This window comes from Falco cherrug, chromosome 8, assembly GCF_023634085.1.
Source record: "Falco cherrug isolate bFalChe1 chromosome 8, bFalChe1.pri, whole genome shotgun sequence".
Taxonomy (NCBI): domain Eukaryota; kingdom Metazoa; phylum Chordata; class Aves; order Falconiformes; family Falconidae; genus Falco; species Falco cherrug.
This window is the reverse complement of record NC_073704.1, coordinates 7544821-7570033: the sequence shown is the minus strand read 5'-3', so window position 1 is coordinate 7570033 and position 25213 is coordinate 7544821. Positions and strand designations below refer to the sequence as shown.

At 46.4% G+C, this 25213-nt stretch overlaps 1 protein-coding gene across 5 annotated transcripts; it reads left to right on the top strand.

Annotated features, from left to right (window-relative positions):
* The first annotated feature begins 10839 nt into the window (after positions 1 to 10839).
* SPP2 (secreted phosphoprotein 2) lies at positions 10840 to 22819 on the top strand. 5 transcript variants are annotated; one of them, XM_027802987.2, is made up of 7 exons: positions 10840 to 11005; positions 11110 to 11234; positions 12599 to 12721; positions 14270 to 14380; positions 16010 to 16064; positions 16458 to 16534; positions 22517 to 22819. In XM_027802987.2, exons 1-7 carry the CDS (start codon positions 10957 to 10959, stop codon positions 22517 to 22519), a joined length of 543 nt encoding a protein of 180 aa, XP_027658788.2. In that variant the 5' UTR covers positions 10840 to 10956; the 3' UTR covers positions 22520 to 22819. The 5 variants fall into 5 exon arrangements, with proteins under 5 accessions (XP_027658788.2, XP_027658784.2, XP_027658785.2 ...); XM_027802983.2 differs by having other exon boundaries at positions 10841 to 11005; positions 22520 to 22819; XM_027802984.2 differs by having other exon boundaries at positions 10841 to 11005; positions 16427 to 16534; positions 22520 to 22819.
* The last annotated feature ends 2394 nt before the right edge of the window (positions 22820 to 25213 follow it).

The following is a 25213-nucleotide window of genomic DNA, read 5'->3' as shown; positions in this document are numbered from 1 at the left end:
CTCTGATGGTCGTCGTGGCCTCCTCTGGACCCGCTCCAGCAGGTCCATGGACCTTCTTATGCTGGGGGCCCCAGGGCTGAACGCAGCGCTGCTGGGGGGGTCTCACCAGAGCGGAGCAGAGGGGCAGAATCCCCTCCCTCCACCTGCCGGCCACGCTGCTTTTGGTGCAGCCCAGGGTTCGGCTGGCTTTCTGGGCTGTGAGGGCGTGTTGCTGGCCCAGGCTGAGCTTCTCATCCACCAACACCCCAAAATGTTTCTCCAAAGGGCTGCTCTCATGTTAATGTGTATTTTTGTGCTTTCTGCCAGCACCATGGGATTGCATCTTGCTAGTGTGAATGCCCTTAGGATATTTGTGTGCTTAGTATGTCAGGAAAAGTAATTGTGTGTTTTTTTCTTGAAGCTGGCCATTGCAATTGGGTTTGTCTGCTAAATGCAGCCACTCAGGGAACAGGGGCAGTATCACACAGCTGGTGATGGATCACGATGCATGTGACTGTGGCAGATTGACCCCAGCTGGCAGCTAAGCAACTGCAGTGGGATGAGGTAGAGAATGGGAAGGGCAAAAGCAAGGAAAAGAAAAAAACCTTCTAGATTAAGATAAAGACAGTTTAATAAGTGAAGGATAAAAAAAAAAAAAAAAAAACAACAAAAAAAAACCCCAAAAAACAAAGGAAACGTAGTGATGCAAAAGCATCACTCATCACTAGCCTGGTCAGTCCTTGAGCAATGGCTGCTTTGCAAAAACTGCCCTCAGCTTTATTGCTAAGCATGACATCACATGGCATGGAACATCCCTTTGGTCAGTTTGGGTTAGCTGTCCTGCTTGTGTCCCTTCCCTTATTCTCTTCCATCCCCAGCCCACTTGCTGGCAGGCAGCATAAGAAGCAGAGAAGTCGGTGATGCTGTGCCAGCACTGCTCCGCCACAGCTGGAACACCCAGGTGTTACCAACACCCTGTGGGTCACTAATCTGAACCACAGCCCTACGTGGGCTACTATTAGGAATATTAACTCCATCCCAGCCAAGCCTAGCAAGTTATGATTTGGAACAGCAAGCTGCATGTTTAAACAAACTTGACCAAATAATTATATACTTAGGAAGAGGCTGCAAGTGATGAAACTGAGAGTTCACTTGGAAATGGTTGCTCAGTTTGGCTGGAAACAGAGTTGAAGGGGGCGGTGAATGATGCTTGAAGATGCTGATAGATGCTCGCAGATAAACTTTTGTGAGTTTATTGTGAAATCAAACCAAGGATCTGAATGGTTTCCTCTGAGCCTGAATGGAGGCAGAAGCGTTGCAGTAACTCTGAACAAGGGGGGTCAGTTAGCTTTTGTCGACTGGGTGCAAAAGCTGTGTGGCATGATAGGGAACCCAGATTCAACTCCTGCTCCTGTGGTACAGCTGCAGGAGGTGGGGTTGTAAGCTTTGTGTGCATGCACGGACAAGGAGGGGTGATGGAGACAGCAGAACTACGGGAAGTTAAGATAGTGCTGCAGAGTCTCTGCCTCAGAAGAGAGGTGACTGAGCCAAGTGCCTCCTGACTAGATCAGCCAGGGTCTGCTCTGGGTCCCCAGGTGGGCCACAGGGTACAGGGGTTTGTCAGGAGTGCTGCCTGTTGCTGTGACCCTGCTGCCTGGGCTCCCAGAGAGCCTGGTCCATGCCCCCTGCCCAGGACATCGAGCTGTGTCGGGTTTGGATGGCTCTTGCTTGAGTGATAGTGACTGAATTAGGGCAGACTGATGGCATAGAGGGCTGTGGCAGTTGCCCCGTGGCTGTCCTGCTCAGGCCTTTTCTGCCTTGGTCCTGGAGCTGAGCTGCTCTATAAATCTATAATGAGAGAGGCATAAGAAGTCTGGCAGCTATTCTTGGTACTATTTCCCCCCTCTGTGCGGGTGCAGGTTGTCACTAGTGGTTGACTGGACTCCAGAACATCTTGCCTTGCTTTCCTTTGCTGTACTTGCTGAGCAGCTGAAGCTCCTCCTGTAGCTGTAACTGGGACACACTGTTCCCCTTGTGGGAGAGAGGACCAGCACCCGCTGGGGTCTATCAAAAAGGAGGGTGCGAGATGTGGGAAGCAGCTGGCCAGCACCGTTGTCTGTCTGTAGCACACAGTGCTCTGTGCCTTGTCGCTTGTGCACAGGATTAGTGCTCTGTGCTCCGGCTGCCGACGGGCTAGCGGCCAGGCCACTTGCTCCCCACTGTGTAATGGGTGGACAGGAGGAAGGAGGCTACAGCACAGGTAGGAGATGGCAGCTGGGACCGGAGGGTACCGATGCCAACAGGGAATCCCTTCGTGAACAAGACTTCCTAGAGCTGAGGTATGCTCCTGGTAAAGAGAATGTAACGTAAAAGTGAAAAGTGAATTTTAGACTGCTTGGGATTTACCTTTGTAAGGAGAATGTGACCAGTCTCCTGAGGAGTCTGGGTTTGGGGTGTGTCTGAGAGAGCTGTGCTTTAATTCTGTCGGCTGTAAAATGTGAGCTTAGGTAGCCTGGCTTGAACAATAAGATTGGGCTGATAATATCTCTTCTGAGAGCAATGTGCTTGTACTCAGTTGATTCACCTGCATGGCCCTCAGTGATTCGCAGGGAAAAGTGTCAGCAAATGTGCCAGACAAGTCCCTTTTAGGCTGTTTCATTTAAGCAGTTGTGAAATGTCCAAGCACAGCCCTTGAATGAATTCATAAAACTAATTGTTCCAAGTAATCGAGTCTTACTTAAAAACACCATGTAGCTGTATCTTAAAATTTTTAACAGTGGATGCTGGTGTCCGTGCCGTGCCTGTTCTGGCAGGGCAGGATCTGTGGTGTTCTTGGTGCTGGGGGAAAGGGCTGATATGGACACGGGGCTTGGTGGTGGGATCCAGAATAGGTCAGATAAAGCAGAAGGAGCTACCAAGCTGTTCCTGAGTTTCCTGACCACTCCTAACTGTGCTTGTGCTTACCGGTTGCCTGGAGTTATGTTCATGCATGAGGAGGAGTGTTGGGTACCTGATTTTTATCTCTAAGGGCTTCCCCTCAAGAGGTGCGTTTGCAGAGGGCTTCTGTCATGTGGTCTGCTTTCACCACGAGACAGGCATGCTGTGGTGCTCTGTCCTTGTCCATTTTTTCTCCAATCATTCTTCTACTATTTGCATTTATTTGTTCTCTGTAGTCTCAGGTAAACAACTTCTGCAGTCAGTGCCTCTGAGCTCAGTTGTATGATCACCACTGAGCTCTTTCTAGGTCTGTCTCTTAACGAACATAAGGGCTGTCTGCATCCCTGGTTTTGCTGGTGGGTTTTGGGGGGATATTTTTTTTTGAGGGGGTTAGGGGGTTTTTTTGTTTGTTTTCTGTTTTAATGTTGGGGGGGGGTTGTTGTTGTTTGGTTGTTTTTTTGTTGTTGTTGTTTGATTTTATTTTTTTTTTTTTACCATAACTGTGGCTATGCACCATCTGTTGAACCGGGACCAGAAGTGATTTCTTGGGGTTTTCTTTGTTTCATTACTGCACAGCTGCAGCTCGCCTTGGTGTATCCCGTGTGGTCTTCCACTTGCTGCATCCATCACTGCAATACCAAGAGGTTTTCACAGCTGCAGAAAGTATTTCTTTTTCTGGTGGGTATGTTGGGCCTGTGGGGTACCCCACATGTTCTGTGTAGGCAGAAGCTCTGGTGCCACAGACTATAGGAGCATCAGTCAGATTTTGGACTCCAGCTGTGCTCACATCAGTGTAAACGCTGGGCCTTTGCAGAGTTCCTTTTCCTTCCTCATTGTAGGTGGCAGCCTCCAACAGCACAGCCAGGGTTTGGTCTGCAGCTGTAGTGAAGCTCCTGCAGCATGGATCATCTGTGTGGGAAACTGTGGGCATACAACAGTTGTGGATGAAGGCTTTAAATGGCCAGGATGCAGCAGCAGCAGCGCTGGGACAGCTGTGGCCAAGGGATGCTTTGCAATGGCAGCATTGAATTATGTCATAGAATTATTTGTCTTAAGCTTGCTCTGTGCTGAGATGCCCCAGAAGGAGCTGCTTATCACAGTCATGCGTTTATATGTGGCTTTATTAGCAAAGGAGAGCGCCTCTGGCTCTGTCAGTGCCTGTTCTACTGCCTATGGACTGTCTAACGTTGGGACCAGGAACTTGCACGATCCCAGGGCCTCCAGTGGCAATAAAGATGCTGAGCTTGTGACTGAGCAGTTGGTGTTCTGGCTATGTAAGGCTACACTGGAGACTTAAACCTTCAATGCTGTGATGTTTGCATAGCAGCTGAGAACTTGAGTAGAATCATACTTTTGCTCCCAACTTGGGAAAGAATTGGACTAACGCATCTTTAAATTTCGCCCCACGGGTGTCGAGCTCACTTGAAAATACCAGCTGGTTAAAGCTGAAGTTTGGGGTCTCACAGAACTTGGAACAGGAGTTTCCAATGTGACATGGTATGTGCATTCAGCCTTTATAAGACCATTTATTCTGAGCTTACCCCTGTACAGCCCAACCTAAGGCACCAGACTGGCCCCTTTCAGCAGCTGAAGTCTTTGTGGTTTCATGTATGCCCTGAGACTATTGAATCCCTTGTTAAATGCCTGGCTGCTGCTGTGTAGGACGTGAGACAAAACAGTGCCTGGAATAGCCTGTTTAGGTAATTCTTGGGTTTGCTGTTCCTGACTAAAGTAATTATCTAAAATATATGCTGATTTAAAGCTTGAGCTTGCCACCAGTGATTTTATTTTTAATCTAATGTCTAAAACCTTGCATCGCTGCTCTTCAACCAAACGTGAAAATGACAGCTTTGGTATTCGAGAATCCTTGAAATTTGGACTTCTGATTTTTCTGGTCATGGATCTTAACGCGTGGGAAATTGCAAAAATATTCTGATTTTTTTTTTTTACTGAGACAAGGATTGCAACTTGAAGAAATAACTAGTTTTTAAACTAATTTATGCTAAGATTTCATGACTCTTTCTTCTGGACACACACCTTCTCATGACTTGCAGCCAGAAACAACAGTGTTTGTGTTGAATTACACCAATGCTGAGGGCTAAGGTTGAAACAACGTGGAAATGTAATGCTGGTAATGTGGCTGAATACCAGAAAGGCTGAGCCTACTTCAGCAGGGCAAGCCGCTTCCAATAAATGGCAGCATGAAGCTCACAAGGGACAGGGTATGACACTGGTGACTGTACTTTGCAGTTGGTGGCTTGAGAAGTAGGAGGTGAATGTTTTGCCTGGTTTCACCCAGGATTTCCAGTTTTACCAGGACTTTGTCTGACTGGTGATTACAAGTAACTTTCTCTAAGAATGCAAAAGGATATAACAGCAGAACTATCTGAGAACATGCCCGAGGGATGAGATAGGGAGAAAACCTTGAAAATTATCTGTATGGTCAGCAAAACTTAAAAAATAGATTTAAAAACAGATAAAGCTCTTCTGCTTTTCAGGTGGCGATCTTTGGGTCTGGAGGTAATGTTTGCCTTGCATCAGCTACAAAGTTGTGCCAGTGACACCGTAAAAGCTATTACTGCTGACCTGGCAGGCACAGGCAATATAAATATTTAAAGTTTCAAAGGCTCAAAGTAATAAAGTGAGACCCCCTGAGATTCTGTGCAGCTTGTGATGTTTCAGAACAGTCATCTAATGTGTGTTATTGAGGTTTTGTTTGCCTTTATGAGGGCTTTCTGTTGCTTCACTCTCAAAGTCCACTTCCAGCAACAGCAGGAGAAACTGTGTGGGTTTCGGCTGCGTTCCCTGGACCGGCGTGTACGGTGCAGCTCCAAAGTGCAGTGCAAAAGGGGATAGGCACTGCCCCTCTGTGTGCTTTCTGAAATGTTTCCTTTAATCTTTTTAAAATTACTGCTAAGACATCAGGTCTTGACATAGAGCTTTTCAGTCTTGACATAGAACGACTCGGTGAGTTGTCCCAGAGTTCTCCCAGAGCAACGGTGAACTTGCAGAGTATGAAACTTCCCATGGTATAAACTCCAGACGTATGAAATGCCACTGGTTTCATCCTTAATGCTGCAGGTGTGGGAAGCTGAGGTGTCACTATATTCGCTTGTCTTTACGTTACTCTCCTCTTGACCACCAAATCTTCAGGTCCTTAACAGTGGAAAGCTCTATGCGGGGTTAAGAAATGCAGCCAGCATGGCAGAGGGTATCCTCTCATGAGCGTGCGAAAGCAATTGGAATAATAAAGACTTATTCTCGTTCCCAGGTGGTCAAGGGCTGGAGAACATTCAGCAGCCGGTGGGCAGTGTCTGCAAGATCGTCTGCTAGTTTCTCAAGGGACATGCAGACAAGATCTGAAGGGAATCAAAACCGAGTCTCTGTTGATGTCAATGAACTATGGATCAGGTGTCAAAGCATCCGTTAGTCTAAGCAAAATCTAGAAACCTTTCTCCTACCTGTCTCCACCGATGTCAATACAACAGTCTTCTGCATGTGTGATGAAGTTACCCATGGAAAAGAACTTTCAGGGGGCTTTTTGGTTTTGCTAATGCCATGCTGCTAGAGCTAGGGAAAAAAGAAAAAAAAAAAAAACCAAACCAACATGCTGCTTTGAATTTAGTCGGGTTTTCTTTTATCAGAAGGAACATCATTAACTTTCATTTGTCATCTGAATGTCCAGGAAACAAGGCATCAGGAATAGCTCCTCAGTGCCTAGGTTGCTGTTTAGACTGTTCTCAGCATACAGGCTTGTGATGATGCTGGATGATTTACATTTTAAATGAAAACACATCTTGTAGTTATCAAAATTTCACTAACAAAGACAAATTATTGTTCTCCCAGTTGTCTGGGAACAGAGCTGACTTGATTGTTGGGAGTGAAAGTGGTCTGAAAATAGTCATCTAACAGAAGGTCTCAAATTTCCTCTTTTCTTAAATAGCGCGTGTCTGTTTGCTGTGTGGGTTAAGTTGGGTACAGCCCACTCCCTCTGACCCAAGGTGCTTGGCATCTGAAACCTGCTGGTAGTGAAGTCAAAGATTAGTCCTTAAACTGTGAAGAGTCTTTTTTCATCTCGCCCCCTCTCAAGTTTCAAGAGGTTTTGTGTCCCCGAGGGTTTAACTATAAAATTTGTCCTTTCCAAAAAGATGACTATGTATGTGCCATATACTTTTTTTTGTCTAGGCTGCAAGCATTCTCAAAATGTCTTCTCAAACTTCCGCAGTCTGATTAATCTGGGGAAAAAACATGTTATCCTGATCAGAGACATTGTGAGCTCTGTTGCTGCTGCTGCAATGAGAAGACTTCATCAAGCTGCAGATGAAATCTGTGGCTTCTTCCCAGTGGTGCCTGGGTCATCTTCGCGTGAAAGCCTTTATAATTCCTGGGGATGCGGAAGGCAGAAGGCAATGTGTCAGAAACACTTGTGGTCTCATTTTTCACACCTCCTTCATTTTGTTCTGCCTGGGTTTTGCTTTGAGGCAAAGGCTTCACCTTTTGTCCTTTCTCCGTGTGCCCCAGCAGCGCTCACCACAATGGCGCCTAGTGCCTGGGAATTTGCGGCAGGGTCCTTATCAGCAGGTGCCACCAGCTGGTCTTGAGAGGAAGGCAAGGATGCTTTGCTCTTTCAAGAGTATGTTGTCTGTCTGTGAGGCCATGCTCGTTGTTTCCTCAGCACAGATGAAACAGATTTCTCTTGAATATGCCAAGAACTGAAGTGTCTTGGGTTCAGGAATTTGACCTCAAAGGCCTTATGCAAAGCGTTGAATTTCAGGAGGAATTCCAGTTGCTCTTCACAAATTTTAGTGGTGTTTCCTAACCTGGTGCTTCAGTTACAGTCTCTGGTGCAAAGAGGGTGTGGTGAAAACCTCGGAACTCCTCAGAAACCCAGAATTTGGGGCGCTTCGAGTCTGAAAATATAAAATTGGTTCCCCTGCTTAAATCTACTGAAAGCAGAGTTTTCCCAAGAATGGGGTTTTTTTTTCAGCCCTCTGCCCAAAGGAAAACACCCCATCCTTCTTTTGGTGTTTGCACCTGGTCCATTAGCCCTAGGCAGGTCATACTCATGGAGGTGCATCACCTGCGAGTGGGGACAACACTGCACCCTGCTCAGACTTGCCTTTCCTCCTGCCAGCATGTGCCCGAGCCTGTTTTCTCCACAGACTCTCCCTTCTCCCCATTCCCATCCTGCCCACTCCCAGTCTCTACCTCTTCTGCAGCTCCAGTCTCTGTTTGGGTTGAGCACCCTCAATCCAAATGCACCTTGGACATGGACAGCGGATGAAACAGATTTTGCTGTAGCATGAATCTACGAAAGTGTGTAATGTATCTGTGGGGAGGCTGGAGGAATATTTACAAAGTTCATTAAAGACTTAATGAGCCAGGATTGGGAGAGGTGGAATCGCAAACATCTCTGCTCTCTGGACACCACAAAGCAAAGCCAGAGCTCTGCAGAGAACCTTTCATTTCACTTAACAATTTTATTTTCAAGCCCTACTCAGCATTGCCACAGTCCTGCTGGCAGCATTTCCTAGTAGCTACTCTAAGTGGAAAATCTTTAAATCTTGCGGTTGGTTCAATAGTTAAAATTACTGTCGGACTGGCTACAACGCTGTGGCTCTGCAGTTAGGAAGCAGTTTTACATATTCGAATTCTGGTGGAATATTAACTGGTCCCAGCACACAACAGGCAGATGGTTCCTTTTCTAGGGATGAAGTTGAAAGCTAAATGTTATCCAAACTACCAAAGCAGCCGGTGAAGCGTGTTGGAAAACAACAGGACCTTGGGGCTCCGAATGCCAAGTTCTTTCCATCCAAGTGGCTTGAGCCGTCTCATTTCTGGTGTTTCATTACCACAGCAGCAGCACGATTGATTGCAGAGAAATTACTTAAGAATCACGTCAAACAATGCGTTGGAAGGTTTCCTCCTTGATCTGAGGCAGCCCGGTCTTAGCTCTGGTTGCAGGAAAGTTGGGCATAGCGCAACAGACTCTGTTCTTGAGAATCTCGGCTTAAATCCTCCATGTTGCAGTGCTCTGTCATGGCTGTGGCTGCAGAATAACGTTACTGGCTTTCCCATCGCACAGGCAGCAGTTAGGGAGGACTGGGAAGCAGGCAGGGCAGACCCTGCTACCGATGAGCGTGTCCAAGAGCCAGGAGAGAGTGTCTTCAGCTGCGGTGACCAAGGAAAATGGACGCACGGAGGAGGCTCTGGCTTTTGCCTGGGCAAAGTTTCAATGGGTGTTTTTGATTGTGTTCCCAATGCTGAAATCCAAGTTGGCTGGTTAAAAATGCCCACCCCCTTTTTTTTTTTTTTTTGAATAGGCACCCACATCCACCTCTCTCAAAGCAGTGTTCGGGTGGGGTGGCATGCACGTGGTGCGGCATGGGACAGTGACGTGGCCCCGGTGAGGTTCCTGTTTGGCACAGTGTCTGCTTGTCCCTCCCCGGCATGGCTTGTTCCTAGCACAGTCTCTGTGCTCTTGTGCAGCCCTACCAGCTGGCGCACAAACTTTTTGGCTCAACAGGTTTCTTTTCTAGGATCTTGCAGCAACAACGGGGAATGAATCCAGTGACTGTCAAGGCCCACACCTGGGCAGTGACTTCTGGCGTGTCTTAGAAATGCATCGCCTTTGTGGGTCTTTGCCCTAAAATACTTGCAGTGTGAGTGACACCCAACTCCTTCTGTCACCCAAGGAGTCAAATTCCCCCAGGGTGCAACCTGGTGATCGCCTGCCATCCTGCAGCCTGACAACTTACAAATGGAAGCAACTTTACGCTGTTTAACCCTGAGCCCTGGTACATTGCATGCCTCCCATGTCTTTCCTCGAGTGCTTGTTATTTGGGAAGTTCTTAAAATGACCCTGTGCCACACAATTCAAGTGAAACTGTGATTTGAAGGTTAGCAGAGGAATGTCACAGAGGGGATCTTCAAAATGGGCATGGTTAGACATATCTCTGCCTTGCACACAGTCAGCAATGGGTGAATTTGTTTGAAGGCAGCAGTTTCCCTCCCAGCTCCCACGGACAGCCTTTAGGCACTTAAGCACCCAGCTGCATCCCTGAACCTGACTAGAAGTGTTTCAGTGGCTCAGTTGTGGGGTACTGGAGGTACAGTGATGAGACACATGGCCTGTAACTGCAAAGCAAGGCTTGCAAGAGCTGAGTGCTACGTGTTGGAGAGGGTACAGCAAACGCCTGGCCCCGGTGCGGTCTGGCTCCAGGTAGCCGAGAGCTGAGGTGTCATACCCGTTCCTTTAATTCCTTATGTATCCAGTAATGTATTCAGGCCATAATTTTCCAAAAATCCCATTAATTTCTGTGCTGAATCTGAAGCCTGAGCATCAGGGGGATCTGACGGGGAAGCCAAATGTCCATAGCCACTCGTTTCTTTGGTGAGGTGGGCTGAGGCTCGGTAACGGTCAGAACAATGCGGCAGCTCTTCTGGCATGTAGAGCAGAGCCCCCAGGAGCTTGCAAGGCAGCCAGACCGGTGTCCCGAGGGTCTGCCTCGCGTCCGGGAGATTTCTGCGGGATGCTTTGGCCTGCACGGTGGTAGTGTCTGATGGCTCTGCGTGGGTGGATTCCCATTCCACGCTGGGAAGTTGTCCCCTCCTTGGGGAATGCCAGCTTGGAAGTGATTCTAGTTGCTGCCAGGACACAGAGGTGCTGGGTCTGGAGCTAAGGGAAGAGTTGACTTGCCACAGGGAAATCTAATGGCTAAAAGCGAACAAAATAACTAGATTCTGCCTTTGGCTATGGAGATATCGGGACTTCAGTGCTTCCTTCTAGTTGCAGTCCTGGGAAACAGGCACTGCAGCCCATCTCTTATCAGAGAACTACTGCTAAATGGAGGAAATCTGGCAGCAAATATTTACTCTCAGATCAATTCTGTTTAAAGTGCAATGGCTTTAGCAGAGCTTGGACACGGGAAGGTCAGGTGTAGGATCAAGGCTGCATTTATATAAAGACAAGAGGAATGGAACAGGCACTGGAAATCCTTGCTTAGAAAGGGGAAAGACCAGAGGATTTTGAAAGGCGCTATGAGGATCTTAATTTTTGTCTTCACACTGAGTGTTTTCTTGTGTTCGGGTAAGTTGCTCGGAACGGAGCTGTATCCTCTTTCTTACGGTGCTTTAGGGAGGAAAAGTATGAGACCACAGTGAACCTCTAACGGAACTGTGCCTCTGCCTCAGGGTTTCCAGTGTACGACTATGAGCTCCCCATCACAGAAGAGGCTCTCAATGCTTCCATTGCAAGGATCAATTCCCAGTCATGGGGGACAAACCTCTATGGTGTGGTCAGGAGCCATGTCACAAGAGTAAGTGCACAGACGATGGAGAACCTTTACCTAAAATGTGTTTTGCTGTGATCAAAAAGTCTTTTTCACCCAACCCTGGAAACCCAGATTTAGTTGGAGTTTTCTGATGCTGCTTGGAAGAGGGTGGGTGTGGGGTATTATCTGAAGTTATGGCTTTAGGAACCAAAATATTCTCTGTATGTTGGTTTGTAATTAAAAATACCTCCAGTTTTCAAATTTTCTACCCCTAGAATAGAAATCTTTGAGAGACACCTTGTAAGATTTTGTTCAAAACTGGTGGGTTTAAGTGTCTCCAGCTAACTGCTTTGCTTTGGGCATAAAGTAACCTGCTTCATCTGAAGGTCTCAGTCGAATGTCTGCACTGCTAATTAAGTGCCACCCCAAACGTGTTCAGGACTCTTTCTCCAATCTGTATTTGTCATATGTCTCTAAACACCAACTCTGGTTTGAGTCTGTTAGAGTGTAAATGCAGGCAGGAAACACATACCTGTTTTAATTTGCCTTGCTAAGAATTATATTGGATACCCAGAGTTAAGGAGTTAAAGCTTCCTAATTCAGAGTTAGCACGTCCGTGTTTCTGAACATCCTTAGCACTACTCTCTTTCTGCAAATGGCATGTATCAAGTCTTCTGCAAGAATGAATGACAAGATGACTTTTGGATTAATCTATTTTGGAAGGGGAAAAAAAAGTACTTGAAAGCAGTAGGAATTTGTTTGATTGCTGGGTTTGATTGTATTTTTGCGTGTGTGTGTGTCTCCCATCTTGAGCTAAAGCATTGATTAGACTGTGAGAAGGAGAAAAGAAAATCCTAACGTGTCAAGAAAACCCACCAAACTCTCTAAAGCTTGTAGTGTTGCATGCACACTGCCCATTGAGGTGCCTGAGCTGATAAGGAGTGACTCTATATACTGAATTAATTCAGTTGTTTGAAGTTGTATAATTTGCTTTCCAAGTCATGTATTTGCAATAGACTTCCCAGCACTCCAGATATCCAAAGCAATGCTGCTAGCACCCTGGGTCCTGCAGAAGAGGGGGGTAGCCTGCAGGGGTAATGCTGTATCTACCTCTGACAGCTATAGCCCCCTCGCAGACCCCGAGCAGTGGGAGCATCCTGCAACGGCTACGGGGTTCCAAGTGAAACCCCTGTGGAAAGCTGTTCCTTTGCTGTTACCAAATCTGCCGAAAAGCCTAACTCCGGAGCACAGTAAAGCACCTTTCTCACACAGCCATCTGCTCTAAATCGGGCACTGACACAATGCCCTTACATCGTCTTCTGCTTGACAAAGAAGCAAGCTTGCCGTGTAGCGGGCATGGAATAATGACAGGCGCTAATTATACGTTGCATTGACCTTCCTTTTACCAGGTTGACATGTTGGACAGTGATACTTACAGACTAGAGCTGCGGTTCAGCATTCGTGAAACTGTGTGCACCAAAGCTTCAGGGAGAGACCCCTTCACGTGCGACTTCAAAATGGGACCTTTCGTGGTAAGTGCTTCTGGTGTGAATGTGACCCCCGGCTCCCTGCAAGGTGTTCTCAGGACATGCTGGAACGCTACTGGTGCTGGAGAATGACTGGCTTTCTGAAAAAAAACCCAAACCCGTACAGCCTGCGGCATGGAGCGGGTGTTGGGTGGGAAGGGTCAGTGCTGGGCAACTCTCCTGCCTGGCCAGTGGGAAATTGAGCTGCGAGCTGAAAAAAGATAGTGTGTCTTGGAGCAGCGTGTGGTGGAAGCACTTGTGTCTTTTGGGACAGGTATGGCTTCTTTTCAAAGATAAGAGAGTAGAAAACCTGATGTTTGACCTGCCTTTGTCTATCGTGCATCCAGACCCCGCATAAAGGCTTGCCTCCCTCTGTAGTGCAGATTCCCATGCTGTGCTGACAGCGCTGATTTTTTTTCAGATTTTTCAACTCTCTTTTCAGCCTGGAATAAACAGGCTGTTGATATAGCTCTTGCTCTGCTCTGATTCTTAGATGACCGGCTTTGGTGTAAATACATTATCTTCTAATCTGGGTTTCTCTGTGCATGGTTATTTTTGCCAAAACTTGGTTCCCTTTGCAAGCTTCTGAGTGGTCGTGTCCTAACAGCTTGCACATAACTACCAAAGCATGTGGAGTAGCTCTTCAGTCCCTGTGTGCCGTGATGCCATACTGTGTGTCAGACTTCCACAGAGATTATCCCTGCTTGCTTGCGCTGCTCCAGACTGAACTCTTCTCACCTCTTTTTCCTCTGTGAATGGCTGCCAAACTTTTCTGCCCTTCCTGGGCACCATCTTCATGGTAGAGGAGGGATTCTGGGAAGGCACCGAACAGATGGCACAAAGGCTTTCCTCATAGCTTAGGAGTCATGCTGCTACCTTAGGAGGTAGTTTGTCCCATGTCTTCATGGTAAATATCTCATTGAGTATCGCTACTCTGAGCTAAGCAGCTTGTGTGTGCATGTAGATGGGACGACATGGAATTGATGGTTGTTGCTAGGTTTTCTTTAAAGATGTGAGGGTTGGCTTCTGCGAATTTATCACTGGATCCTAAACAGATGCCATCCCTCTTCTTTTCTTCTTGGGGCAACACGGTATGAAAGATAGCGTGAGGATCTCTTTTCCAGACTCAGGTGCAGGTTTTGCCAGAGATTCTGTCAGGCTGGTAGAGACAATTTCTTTAAAGGCAGCTTAACTTCTAGAGCTGGAGCTGCTGTCAGCATAGCCCTGCACAACTCTTCTGGTGGTGTTTGGCAGTGCCAGCACCATGAAAAAGATTTGGAGATGTTCTTCTATCTCGAGAAGGCTCAAGGCTTCATACAGCTAACATGCAATTGCAGAGCAATAATGTGTGTAGTCGTATGCTGCCAGAATATATTCATCTGGCTGCAGCCTGCTCCGATAATTTGTTGGGTGTATAATCTTGCTTGAGCTTCTTCCATTTGGAATTGTTTTTTAAAATCCCTGTACAGGTTCCAGCCCCCGGTGAGACTGCCATGAGAGGGTTTGTACTGTAGCTTTGCTCTAGGAGATTTGCTCTATTCTGATCTGTTACAGCCAGCCGCTTCCTGCAGAAGTGTTGTGGAAGTCTCCGGCGAGCTGATCTCGAATGTTATGGTGCAGTGCCATCGTGGCACATCCAGCTCCGAGTCAATGAGCAGCGAGGAGGTAAGGAAGGAGGAAAATGATTTATTTTTTTCTGCCTGGGGGAGTGAAAATTCTGCTCTTCCACTTTTAAGAGGCAGTCAGGTGTATATGTGTGAACAACTCCTGTTGCGGTTGGAGGTTTTGATCAGGAGACTGACTGTGGTTTGAAATCCAGCTCCTCCTGTAATGCTTCACTTTCCATCAGCTGAGAGGCTTGACCTTGCGTGATGGATGCCTGGGGAGAGTGTGCATCTCTGCGGCAGGCTGGCACAGCCCCCAGCTCCAGCACTCTTTCTTCATTAACACGTGGAGTATGTGCCTGGAGAACAGCGAGTGGCACGTCTTGGGCAGAAACAAATAGCCATGGCTCTGGCTCTGTTACCAAACCCAGCTCTCAGCTGAGCATGTCATCATGGTATAGCTGAAGAACATTTGCTCTGCTGAGATTTGTGTTCCCTTATTGAGCTCTTGGGTTTTAAGGTGTGACCAAATGCTGACCGAACCTGGGAATTCCTGCTAGCTGCTGTGGACACATCATGCCGGTGTCCACATTTTGCATGAACTGACGATTGAACTTGGGCTGCACTTACACATCTACAGTGGGCGTTGTGCTTGGGGATTTTGCAGGGAACAGAGACAACTTCACAAGCAAGGTGCCAGAGGACAGCTTTTATTTTTGGAAAGCACAAGCCACTACATGAATAACTTGAAGCAAATAGGATTCTGTGTCACCTTCTCTTGGTTTGAATTGCCAAATCAGCTTGCAATTTGTTGTTGTTGTTGAGAATCTATTTAGAGCTGGCTAGTGACTGCACCACAGGAAGCCTTGATTTGCAGAGCAGAAAGACTGCATGTGAAGTACTGAACCACGGAACAGTTTTGACTGTTCGGTCTGTCTTCTGGGGGTTAAGCATAACTCTTGTTTAATAGGGCACTCGGTATAAACACTCGCTTTCACAAGAAGACATCTTCCTGCAAGTCTTCTTTAACCATCACTTAAAATTCAGTACTGCTGCCAGTATTCCTGCTGGGGAATCTATTTCCTGCAATGTTAATAAGGAATAAATGCCAAAGGGAATTATTGCATGGGAAGAGGGAAGTATTTCTTTCTGCCAAGGGCTGCATCAAGTGCACCGTAGCTCTTGCTCTAGAGCTGTAACTCAGTTCAAGGGATCTCAGCCTGGCTGACACAGTGTGGTGGATGGTGTTGGTGTAGCTCCCGTAGCGCTGGTAGGATTTGGATAGGAGAAGGAATTGTGGTTGGCTGAGTCTGGGATCATAGTACTTGGATAGAGACCAACAAAAGAAGAGGATAGAGAGCTTTAAAAAGAGTAATTTGTGATAAATGTAAATGAGTCAGAGGTTCCCTGTGTGACTGCAACAGACTGACTGCTCTCCAGGATCTGGCTGTATCTGTGCTAGAGAAAGGCCAGGTAAGGTGTGAGGTATGGAAGACTTTGACCTGAGAGCCTACCTGCAGCTGCAGGCTGCCTTAGCAGCATCACTGCTTTGCAATAGTATCAGCAGTAACCTTGTTTTCAGAGAAATTAAAAATGAAGTTTGGCATCAATCACACAGTACCTGAGGAAATGAAGGAGAGGTGGGCTTCTTGACAGATGAGCTTTTTAAAGAAACGTCTTTAATTTACAGATGATGCGTATGCCGATAATGAACCCCAACAGGCGAGGCAGCAGTCACAGAGAAGGTAAGCCATTTCTGCCATGCTGGGCTGTCCTGGCACATTTGCCCTTTGGATCATCTGTTTGGGCATCTGTCTGAGGGAGAAAAAAAATATAGAAGACCAGCAGTTTTCTCAGGTCATGGCCAGCTGCTTTTTCCTTTGTAGAAGCATGTCTCATTAAGGAAGCGATGAGGCCATTAGGCTGCAAATTAGGGCAATGCTGAGGTTTGCATACTCTGTGTAGGCATTTTCTGGATTGCCAGATTTGTGGTCTCATAACCAGTGCTCACGTGCTTCTTTGAGGTTGTCTTGATCTTGTGCAGAATGCTGAATGAACACACGTTCGAAAGCATATCATGTGTGTCTGCATGTGTTTTTTTTAAAAGATGTATTTGCTCTTAAAGCCTTCCCTTCAAGGAGAAGAGGTGGCAGCTATGGAGATTGGCGTCAACCCAGCTATTTCAGCTATGACAAGACTGAATAATATGGTTTGGGTGAGTACACTTTGAAGCGTAGCTTTTATGCACCCTAGGTCTGCAGGTTTTGCGGCAGGGTGGGAAAGCAACTGCTCAGGATAGAGGACCTCTTTGGGAACATGGCTCTTGGCTGCGAACATGTTAAAAACCTTTTTACTCTAGGCATTTGTAGGTCTTGCTTATGGGGAAATTCAGGGACACAAACAGCACTATCAGCACCACTGACAAATGTTGATGGGGTGGCAACCTCTTGTGCGTACAGAAGGGCTCGCAGAACAAGGCTCTGACCGGTTGTCAAGGCAGCAGAAGACAGTTTTGATTTTTCTTCTTGTTGCTTCACGCCGAGAAAGACATCCCAACTACAGAGCTCACGGCTTTCACTCACGCTTGAGTATTCCATCCCATATACTCACGTGAGCACCACTGTCCTGGTGTGCAGATAGTATGAATGGTGTGCAAGAAAATCAGTCTGTCGGCCTGAGTTTGGCATGGGACAGCTCTGCCTCCATCTCTCTCGGCTGGCAGAGATACGTTTCTATCTAATGTTTCATGAACATTTGGACATTACCCAAACTGGTTGCCCTTTGCAGGGGTTTATCACTTGCTGTGGGATCTCAAACATGCCCTGGCTGTGTATTGGCAAAGACACAGGTGAGCTGTTGGGTGCCTCAGTCCTTCAGCAAGCCACCCACCACCTTTGTGCTCGTGCTCTTTTCCCACCTGTGGCTTCTTGTGTCTATTTATACTTCAAACTCTTGGAGGAACGGGCACGTCTTTGTGCCGACTCTAACGCAACCGAGCCCCGAGGCTGCACAGTTCTGCAGACAAGAAATGAAAGTGGTAGTGAGGTATCTTGGAGAACCAAGATGCAGTCTACCCAGGGCAAGGGTTTGTTGTAGAGAAGCTGAAGGAGATGTTTGGAGCCCAATTAGTGGGGATGATAATGAGATGCACTCCTGATTCATTGGAGCTGGCAAGGCCTATCCTACACGCACCACCTTTGCTGACCTGCTTCTGAGGCTCGAGGTGGGAGCAGCTTTGGTTGCTGCTGCTATTTTTCCTGCTGTCTTGTGGAGCTGATCTAAAGGGAAGTGGTTTTGAAAGCGTTTCAGCAACACAGAAGGGAGATCACTCTTTGGCATGCTAAACAGTTTTAAAGTAGTTGGGAAAGGAAGAGGAAATCACTTAGCGCGATGTCTTTGTGATTTAAAAGGTTTCGCAGGCTGGCTGGGGGATGTATCATTAGCAGGTCTCTGTGCCTGCAGAGAGTGCCAGAACCGAGCTCCATGTGCGCGGAGCTCAATTCAGGCCTGCTGCATTGGAAACAAGACGGTTTTAGATGTAATTTAGCACTGATGACTCACCAAAACCTAACACATGTTACCCATAAGCATATCCGTGGTAACCTATATATGCTGAAGGAGACATACCCCCTACTCTCCTAGAAACTAGATATGAAAGGAAAACTCGGTCATTCTGCTGGGTCAGGACTTTGTAAAAATTATTTCATTAAATCCATATGCTGTTTTAGTTTATCCACGAGCTAGAAAAGGTATTAGACTGTTTCGATAGCTGCCTTTCTTCTTACAGGAATTTCTAACATTTCTAAATATCTTGGAACTTCCTTGGGCAGATTGCAACGGCATTCTCGTGTGCACTGCGTCCCACTGGGTACCTTTCAGCCGAGGAGGTGGTGTGGCAAGGCTGAGCCTTACTGAAGAGGGGCATAAGGTTGACTTTCTGTTCCAGAGAGGAGAGGGGCAAATTTTGTAAATGCCTGACCATTTCTGGCTTCTGCAAACCAAACTCAGTCCAGCTGGGTGGATGGATTGAATTTTCTTCAACTGATCCTCCAGAAAAGTTGTGGGGAAGGAGCTCTATGTGCTCAAAATGCGGAGACATCCTCTTCTTTGCATTTGGAAAATACAAATTGGCTCTTGAGAGGAGCCATCCCCATTAAACAGTAGTAGCAAATGGTTTGTGTTCCTGTATCTAATGCCTAATGAATCTCTAAACCAGAAGCAAGCTGCAGAATCTTGTTGAAAGAGAACATGAAACAAATGGGGAGAAATTTAAGGTTCTTGAAATCATGTGCAGTTCGAGCCTTAATATTTTCTGTTTGCTCTCGAAGATCGATTATAAGTGATTTACAGAGCTGTGTTTCATACCAGTGTCCTAGGTTTTGGACATCTCAGAGGCAGATATATCAGGAGATTAAGGGAGAATTTCACACCCCCTCAAAACTCCTTGTTTCTCTTGTTTTTATCGATTTGACTTATTATTAGCTGCCAAGTCTGGAGAGAAGTCTTACATCTCAATTTCACTTGTATCCAGAATTAAAGGGTTTCATCCATGGGTTTAATTTGGAGCCACACACATCCAAATTATTTCATGTGTTTAAGGCCAGGGAAAGTTATTCATTGTGCTTTTTTCCTGTGTTTTGGCACCTGTGTGATTGTGGCTGGCATTATTACAAGCCATACTGTGATGGCAGTGTTTGGGGGGGCATGGGAAATCTGTGCTGTGTTTTGAGATGGCAGTAGCTCAGCTGGCTTAGTTTAGCTGAGAATATGTTGGGGAAGGCTGAGGAAACAGCCATTTAATAACAGAAGACTTTCATCTCTTACTCAAAGAACCTGTTGTTGACAAGTAAAGCTAGACAAGTTCAGGTAAGAAACGAAGTGTGATTCTTTTCTTTATGCAACAGTATGGGCAACTGACTGCTGCAAAAATTACTAAGGCAAGTGGCAGGCAGAGTTTTTCATGATGGATTTTATGTTTTTTAAACTAAATCTTCTTATCTTTTTGGCTACAGGAATTATTTCAGGGGAATCCTACAGGAATTATTTCAGGGGAATCCTATGCCTGACTCTATGCAAGAAGCTAGGCTAAATGATCTCACTGGTACTGTGTGGCTCTATTTATTAGAATGTGATAAATATTCAAAAGGAAAAAATCAGTACAATTGTTTTATAAAGAATTTTTCCAAGTCTGCTGTCTTTAGACCCACCAGTCTGCTGGTGCCTGCAGGAGTTAGCAAACTGCATATGAAAGAACCACATCAATGATTAATGAGCTTACTTCAGCGACAAGCCCTAATCAGATTTTCTGGATTTATTTCCTAGTGCATCTCCGGAACTGGGGAGATTGTAAAACTCACATGTCATGCTGCGGACCAGTCTTTCCAAAAAATAGCACAGGCATGTGAGTGAGTGACAGCAGGAGAGCCAGCTGCTGCTGTACAATAGCTGATCACCAGTTAACAGCCTTAACCTGCAACAAGAGTTAAGGTCATTAGTTAGCTTGGCCTGCCAGGTGTGTGCAGAGCTTTTTGGAGCTGTGTCTGCTGCCACAGTGCCAGCAAAGGGCATGTTAGCCGTGCAGTCGATCCCCTGTTGAAACTCTCTTGGGGAGAAGAGCATCTTTTCCTGCTCTGAAAGGATGCTGCTCGGCACACACACAACAGGGAAGACTTTTTGAGCGTGCACGGGTATAAGGAATTACGGATTCCATGAAGCTGGAATCTGCTTAATGGTGTTTGTGGCTCTGGATTGCAAAGAGAAGCCTAAAAAATGGCTTAAACTAACCTATCACCTTGAACCCCAGAAAGCAAAAGAAAAGGGCCCCAACACTCTGCTCTTCCAAAATCAACCGCCTAAGGCAGTTTGTATTTTTGTGCAGGGTGGAGCCCAGCCTATAACTTATGTCTGGAGTCTCACCAGCAATGCCTCATTTCCTACAACAGGAAAATGAAGAAGAAAGCTCTTGCCTTTGCTTGCAATATAGCTGGAGATTGTGAATGCTGATTTTCTCCTACTGTCGTTAATCACACAAGGAAAGTGTTTTTTAACAGACAATCAAATTCCTTCTGCATCAAGCCAAAGGGCTGTGATTTCCTCCTCGAGTTTTCGACGTTTTACTTAAAATTACTCTCCAACTGAGTTCTCACCTGGCATAGCTCACTGCTGTGGGAATGTGGTGATGGCAGTTGTTACAAGCTGATTAGCAGCTTTGCGGAAGAGAAGTGAATAGTCTGGCATCCTTGAATATTAGGGATTATTTTTTTTATTTTCAGTGGAAGAATAATTGCCAACACTGGGCCTCTTCTCATACCCAAGAAATTCAGGATGCAACCTTCAGAGTGAAATGGATGCTTGTTTGTCTGTCTTCTATAGAAATAATAATGGAGCAGGGTGCATAAGAAAGAAAGAAGGAAAGAAGAAGTTTATACCCAGTGTCCTCATTAAGAAGCTGTTTGATTTTAGTTCCAGTTTTGTATTCTCATGGCTTCATATATTCTGTCTTTGGTTTTTCCTCTCCGATCACCCACCCCACTTTCTGCAGTTCTCAGGACGCAGCTTATTGCTAGCCGGGGAAAAAAGTGAAGCATCAGAGGGAAGCAAAATCCCTGCAGAATGGGATCTGTTGCATGGTGCATGAGCTCCGCATCGGATCAGCTTTGAGAGTGAGAACTAGAGCAATTTATCACTTAGGCAACATGGAAGAAATGACAGGCTACCATTATATTCCTTCTGCCTTGGAGTCTGTCTACGACAGTCCTTGGTGTCACCTAGCATCTGTGATACGCTCTAGCAGGGAAGAAAACGTACTTTCATCTGTTCAGAGGTGAAGGACTGGAATTGAAACAGACCTAGGCGGGATCTTTCCTCATGCTCAGGCCAGGTCATGGTGTGGGGATGAAGAAGAGGAGTTACAGCAGGGAGGAGAATCGTTGTGACAATCTCTTGTTGCTATTCTGAACAGCAGTGATTTTTGTCTTGCCTTTTGTCCACCTCTTCTGGATCTATTTTGAAAGATTAGACCCACTGTTGCACTGAGGACATCGTTCCTGCTTCTGGAGGATGCAGATTCCTTAGACTTCCTTGGATGATTCCTTAGACTTTACTATGTCTTTAAAGCCTGATGGCAAGCCCCTTAATCTAATTCCTGGAGAAAACCAAGAGGACTTCACTGGAGAAACAGAAAGGGCTATCGGCTGTCTTCCAGCCTTCTGCTCAATGTTGTGTTTGCAAGCACTAGAAATGACTTGTCGGAGTCACGCAGGTTGGGAAAGACCCCTGGAAGTCCAGTCCTGGCTCAGAGCAGGGCCAGGTTCATCAGGCTGTGTAGCTGAGCTTTAAATATCCCAGGATATAGATCCCTCACCCTCTCTGGGCTCTGGGTTCAGTGTCAGTCCAGTGTTCGCTCACTCCTGGGGGAAGATTTTCCTTAAACTGAGCTGGAATTTCCCTTGTTCCCATTTCTTCTCTTGACACTTGGTCCCCAGTGATGAGCATAGCAGCCAGGCCTGGTTCTTTGGCCTGCATCCCCCATCTCCAGGGCTGGGCAGGACCCAGGCGCTCCTGGATAAGCTGCTCTCAGAGGATTGCTCTATCTATCACTACCAAGTGTGTGGACACTCCTTTCTGGCACAAATCTATCCCTAAAATTTTACCAACAGAATTGTCTTACATAAAAATTTCGGGTTGCCATGGTGACAAACTTGCTGAAGATACAGTGTGGGCTACAGACTGCTGTAGCAGTCACATGTTCCCTTAGAAAAACACATCTCAGATTTCTTCTGCATATTGTAGCTCTTAATTCAGATATGTTTTTCAGAAGACCATACATCAGCCTATAGCCTCAACCATTTCTGCTTTTGAGACTTTACAGTATGTGTTGATTTGTACCCCGTGTTACTTATTTCACTGTTGTTAATTTTTCTAGCAGTCTGGTTCTTCCCCCCGCCCCCCCCCCCCCCCCCCGTTTTTTTTACACTAATTAGCAATTGACATGACATTTGTGCACATGCAAAGTGTTTTGCATATGCAGGTTTCTTTTTACAGATTCCTCATGGTGTGAGTCTGATGCTAATCAAATTAATAAGCAACTCGGTGAAGTGGAATACATTTTTTCCAAGGCCATGGATGTTTGCTTAGTTCTGTGAAGTATGAGACAAATTCTGGGCTATGACATTTCTCCCCCTCCCTTTTTTTAAAGTAGATTGGAGAAGGAGAAGAATCAAGATTCAAAGATTCAGCATGGGAAGAAAGAACCTGATGCTGCCATTTCCTCGCCTTTTTCATGAAAAACTATTCTGTAATGAAGGGACAAGTCCTTCCCTGAACCCTTTCTGCTGTAATGTCAAATGGCCATCGGATGAACTCCTGAGGCACTCAATGCCTGTGCTCTGCAGACAATATCTGCCTTCTGAGCTCAATGGGAGGACTGTCAGACACCTAACCTGTGTCCAGTATGTGTTGTACCAGATCATGATGATGCTATTAAAGGATCCTTATTCCATCTGTTTGTTCTGTGTTACTCTCCGTGTGCTTGTGATTCTCTGTAACGCTTATCACTAATTATTAATTCATTCAAACCAACAAAGGTACTTAATTCCTTTTTCTCTGGGGTGCTGTGGATAAGGTGTCTCGCTACAAATCCAAAGGCTTGTGTTTTAGCCCACGTCAGCTTTAATGGGTACTTGACCACTAATGTGGGGAGCCAAGGGAAGTTAATGACAGTGATTGTCAGGTGCTAATGGTCTTTGCAACAAGGGCAGCTTAGAAGAGACCTTTGATGTGTCCCTCTCCTGGGAACACAGGTCTTATCAGCCTTGTCCCTTTCTCTCCACTCCAGGCAACAGAGCCCACCCTGCAGCCCTTTGGGAAGGGAAAGGCTGCTGTGCAGTTTGGGGGTGTTCATGTTTGCTTCTTAAGGCTTTACCACCGAGTCTGCTCTTTGGTTATGGTGTCAGCTGGTTTTAGGGCTGTGCTTCTATGCCTGCCTAGTTCACCTAGAGCAGGTGTGACCCCACTGGACCTAGGCAAGTCACCTGCAAGTAGACAACAGAAGCTGTTCCTATAGAAGCTGTCACTGAAAAGCTCTTTTGTAGGTAGCTGGGATAACAGCTGGGTTGGTCGTGCAGGCGCCTGGATCAGCAGGATTATAAGGACTGAGCAGCCCGGTGGTGCGGGGAGTCTCTCCCGACCAAGCTGCGGACCCCACTTCAAACCGTGCACTGGAGACTCTTGTTGCAGCCAACCTGCCTGGGCGATTTGATTCCCTGCCTCCTACTCGATGCCAAAATCCCAACAAAACAGTTCTCCTCTCACCAAGCGCTCCATGAAGCATGGCTTTCCACCGCTCCTGGCTACCGTGGAAAGAAACCAGGTGAGGAGTTTGCAGTTCTGGGACTGAATGTGGTTTTCTCCCTGTCTTTCTCTATGTCTTTCCTTCCCTGTTTCCCTGGTCCGGCAGGGAAGAGGCCTCTGCAGGAGATGTCTGTTGCCTGAGCACTGGAGATCAAGCCAGGTGTTTTGTAACATGCTCCTGATGGCTTTGTGCCAAACTAGATCAAAATAATGGGTGAATTTCCTGATCCAGAAACAGTCCGATTAGTCGGGTATTTTGTGGAATACAATAGTGTTGTTTAGTGCTGAAAAAAATCTTGAAAACATGTGGACATAACAAAGATGTCTTCTTTAGGAAAAAGGATCAGCTGGGTTTTAAGATCTGCTTCCATCCCTGTTCAATCCCAACAGTGCCCTGGCTTGGTTTGCAGCTTTGCCCTGGTACTGAGCTGGCTTGTGCAGTAAGTGGCAGTCACAGGAGCTGCAGAATTGATCCTTGGCTTTTTATCAGTTGCACAACTGGTCACTTCTTTGCAAATGAACAGGTTTTTGTTTCTAAAGCAACTCTCCCATGCAGTTTGACTCAGTTAATTTTCCCTACTGATTGCAGCAAGGTAACATGATCTGTAGGGATTTCTATGTCAAAAGCATGAGACATGCAGTCAGAGCCCTTGGTGATTATCTGTAGCAGCAGGAGGGAGTAGAAGGAGGTGGAAGGTGCTGATCAGGTCTACAGCCAGCAGGGGAACCTTCCTCTAGGTGGTTTTGCTTTGCCTGCATCAACAGGACTAGAAACATCACTCCTGCCTTCGTTGTGAATGCGCAGCTCCAGAGTCCTTGCATCACCTGTTTCTCTGCTGCATCAGAGTAATTTTTGCTGAGCATCTTCTTCCTAATAGGGGTGACTTCACACCTTTGTGCTGATTTTATGTAGAATGATGATTCTTCATTTAAAAACTGGTGGAAAAAAACAGCTTAGCTGCTTTCCAAAACTCTAAGCTCAAGTGATTGTGGCCTTTGTCTTCTCGTGTAGACATGTATGTCTTCTGGTCCAGGGCAAAGGTGTGGTGAGCAGAAGAACTTCCTGGGCTGTTCTAGGACACTGTCTCCTGGAAGGGATGAGGTGGACTGACACATGAGCCAGCTTCAGTTGTGCTTGTAGTCTTCCCTGTTTCACTCTTGCTTTTCCCAGTTCCGAACAGGCCGTTCTCTCAGCCTAAAAGCAGTTGGATTTTTCTGATAGAGAGCAGTGGCAGGCCTTGCATCAGTGGGATAGGAGGGGAGCATCTGCTACAAAACCCTTATATAGTAGTTCTGTACGTCAGGGACAAGAGACAGAAGAGACTGAGGAGTTTGATTTCAAGACCTGGTGTAGAAAACTTGTCTTTGAAGTAAGGACGGGCTACCTGGTGCTGGACTGATGAACAGAGCCTGTCCCTTGCTCTTTCAGGTGCAGTGTGTTTGGGGAAATAACCATCTGTACACAAACAAGAGTGGAGCACCACTTTCCTTCAGGAAGCTACTTTCAGCATCATTAATTTACCTTATCTGCCCTCTGTGGACA

Excerpts from the sequence above, each read along its gene's own strand:
- SPP2 (XM_027802983.2), top strand. The coding sequence starts at position 10,957 with ATGAGGATCTTAATTTTTGTCTTCACACTGAGTGTTTTCTTGTGTTCG. Across the intron at positions 11,235-12,598 it reads TCAGGAGCCATGTCACAAGA|GTTGACATGTTGGACAGTGA; the intron begins GTAAGTGCACAG and ends TCCTTTTACCAG. Across the intron at positions 16,535-22,519 it reads GACTGAATAATATGGTTTGG|ATTGGAGAAGGAGAAGAATC; the intron begins GTGAGTACACTT and ends TTTTTAAAGTAG.